This window comes from Trypanosoma conorhini (assembly GCF_003719485.1).
Source record: "Trypanosoma conorhini strain 025E chromosome Unknown Tco_14.4_contig_01131, whole genome shotgun sequence".
NCBI lineage: Eukaryota > Euglenozoa > Kinetoplastea > Trypanosomatida > Trypanosomatidae > Trypanosoma > Trypanosoma conorhini.
The window spans coordinates 614-2964 of record NW_021705226.1 but is presented as its reverse complement, the minus strand read 5'-3'; the positions used below and the strand labels follow the sequence as shown (position 1 = coordinate 2964).

The 2351-nt window shown below is 53.5% G+C and overlaps 2 protein-coding genes across 2 annotated transcripts, besides 3 other annotated features; both read left to right on the top strand.

Annotated features, from left to right (window-relative positions):
- Positions 1-19: 19 nt before the first annotated feature.
- Positions 20-47: a microsatellite.
- A 277-nt stretch (positions 48-324) lies between these two features.
- Tco025E_09468 (uncharacterized protein) lies at positions 325-1401 on the top strand (the record flags this gene model as incomplete). Its single annotated transcript, XM_029376286.1, has 1 exon — positions 325-1401. The coding sequence occupies one exon, from the start codon at positions 325-327 to the stop codon at positions 1399-1401; it is 1077 nt and encodes a 358-aa protein (XP_029223595.1).
- Positions 1402-1688: 287 nt separating this feature from the next.
- Positions 1689-1710: a microsatellite.
- Positions 1711-1766: 56 nt separating this feature from the next.
- Tco025E_09467 (uncharacterized protein) lies at positions 1767-2126 on the top strand (the record flags this gene model as incomplete). The annotated part of the gene is made up of 1 exon (XM_029376285.1): positions 1767-2126. One exon carries the CDS (start codon positions 1767-1769, stop codon positions 2124-2126), a length of 360 nt encoding a protein of 119 aa, XP_029223594.1.
- Positions 2127-2179: 53 nt separating this feature from the next.
- Positions 2180-2218: a sequence feature (A-rich).
- Between the last annotated feature and the right edge of the window lie 133 nt (positions 2219-2351).

Here is a 2351-nt window from a genome sequence, read left to right as displayed (position 1 = left end):
TAGTATATATGTCGTCCACCACACACACACACACACACACACACACAAACTTCTTTCCCTTGTTCTTCGCCGCGTTTTTCGCGGTGTGTTTGCTTTCCCCTTTCTTTCCTCCCCGCGCCCCTCATCTCGTTGAGTTGTGTGTGTGTGTTTTTTTCTTTCTTATTCTGCGGTAAATCTTTTTTTTTATTGTTGTTGTTGATTTCTTGCTTTGGCCTAGTTCTATCTTTTTCTCCCTTTTTGGCCGTTGCCCGGGAACCATCTTTTGCCGTGCGTGAGGTTGCGGTCGCGTTAGGGAAACCGTGCCAGTGTCAGGCCAAACGCGCTATGGCCCACGACGACTTTGCGGAGGTGTTCGACTTCCTCCTCAGCGATCGCGAGGATGTGCGAAAGATGGCGGTGAGGGGCATCGCCCAGCAGAGCAAAGACAACCCCGCGCTCTTGGCCTTTCTCTCCTCGCCCACGCATGGGCCCCGCTGCTTTGACGCACTTCTGCAGTTCCTTCACGCCGGCGGTGTTCACGTGCTGGGCGACATCCTCACGATTCTTATTAACTGCTCGGTGGAGAGCCGCTGTGCCGAGATGCTTGTCTCCCGCAGAGTTGTGCGCAAGGCAATGCGGTTGCTGGACGGCATTGAGGCCTCTGACCATGCCGATTCGCTCAAGAGGAGTCTGGAGGAGATGACGCTAATGCTGCTCAGCAACTTGACGGCCAGCCACATCTCCGCGGTGGATGATCTGCTGCAAACCGACGACGAGGACCTCCGCGGGTTTTACCTTGGCAAGCTGCATGTGTACTACAACCGTTTTGTCAGCAATGCAGCGACAGGGGAGGGAGACGACGACGCCGTTGATGACGGTAGCGAAGGCAGAGGCGTGGGAGAGGAAGCAACGGCAGCAGGAGCAGACATGCTGCCCACGCGGGATCTGCAGAAGTGGATTTTGCAGATTTTGCTCAACCTGACTCGCTCCAACGACGGCCAGGAACTCCTTATGGAGGATGAGGACTGGGACAGGACCCTAACGGATTGCCTCAGTTCATCGAGTGCGCGGCATCGTCTCTTGGCGGCGCAGTGTTACCGCAATTGCAGCTTTCAGAAGGAGCACCACGCGACAATATTGAGGGGGAATGCCCTGCGGGTCTGCGTGGAGCGACTCTGCGACGGTGGGGAGCGGGTGGCGGAGGTGGAGATGATGCTGGCGGAGGTCTTGGCGGAGATGCTGCGCTCGGAGGCGGGAATGGAGTTTCTCGAGGAGGTAAATGCGAAGAAGCACCTGCAGGCGACGGTAGCGGGCAAGAAAGTAAACGATGCAACCGCGGAATTTGTCCAAGGACACGTGTTGCCGTTCCTTGACGATATCGTCGATGCCTACGTGGTACCGGGAAGTGACGGGGTCGATTAAAAGGAAATTAACTGAGTGCAGAGGCGTCTCTGCAGAGGCTGACGCGGTGCATGTGCATCCGCCTTGGCGGGGCGTTGGCAGATGGGAGATTCCCAGCAAAGCCAGAAACCAACGCAAGTAAAAAAAAACGCAAAACAAGAAGTAGGCCCCTTAACTTGTCTAACTTTTGCCTCTGTTGCTTTTTTACCTTTCTCATGCAGGTAGTGAGTAGCTAGGCTGCGCAGATAATCACCAGGAAAGGAAAAAAAAAGAAGAAGCAAAGTGACGTGTTTGTGGCACTGAAAGTTACACACACAGACACACGCACACGTACGCATACGTATTTGATTCGAGCAGAGGAATAAGTTCAGCAAAGTCACAAGAAGATGTTTCGCCGCGTTATTGCAGCTGCGGGTGTGCGCCCGCGCGTGCTGGGCGCTCGCACGTATTTCTACCCCTCGCCCGGCGAGGTTGGAATCAGTGGTGAAACGATGAAGGCTCTGCTCAAGGGCACCCTTTTTCTCATCGCACTCGAGGCCCTTGCGATCAGGCTTTTTGTGTTCAACCGCTATAGCACAAAGCACCAGTACGTTGAGGACAGCACGGACCTGTGGGAGGATGACGGCACTGTCATGGAGGGTGAGGAGGCGGTCGCGAACCTCCGCATCCAACGCGAACGTATCATGCCGTTCATGAACGACATCAAGGAGAAACTGGACGCTGCCGGCGTTGAAGCGGAAGCGTAGTAGGAGCGAGCATTAGAAGAACATCATTTATTGTTCGTATAGTCTTCGCACTATTTTTTTTTGTTTCTTGTTTTCTTGTTTTTGTTTTTATTCGCTCGGTACTGATAGGAATTCCAGTCGCGTATATATATATATATGCCTGTGTGTGTCTGTGTGAGTGGGAGAGGGAGAGATACGTATATATATATGAAGGGAGTGCCAGGATAAGTATAGTTGGAGCAGGCA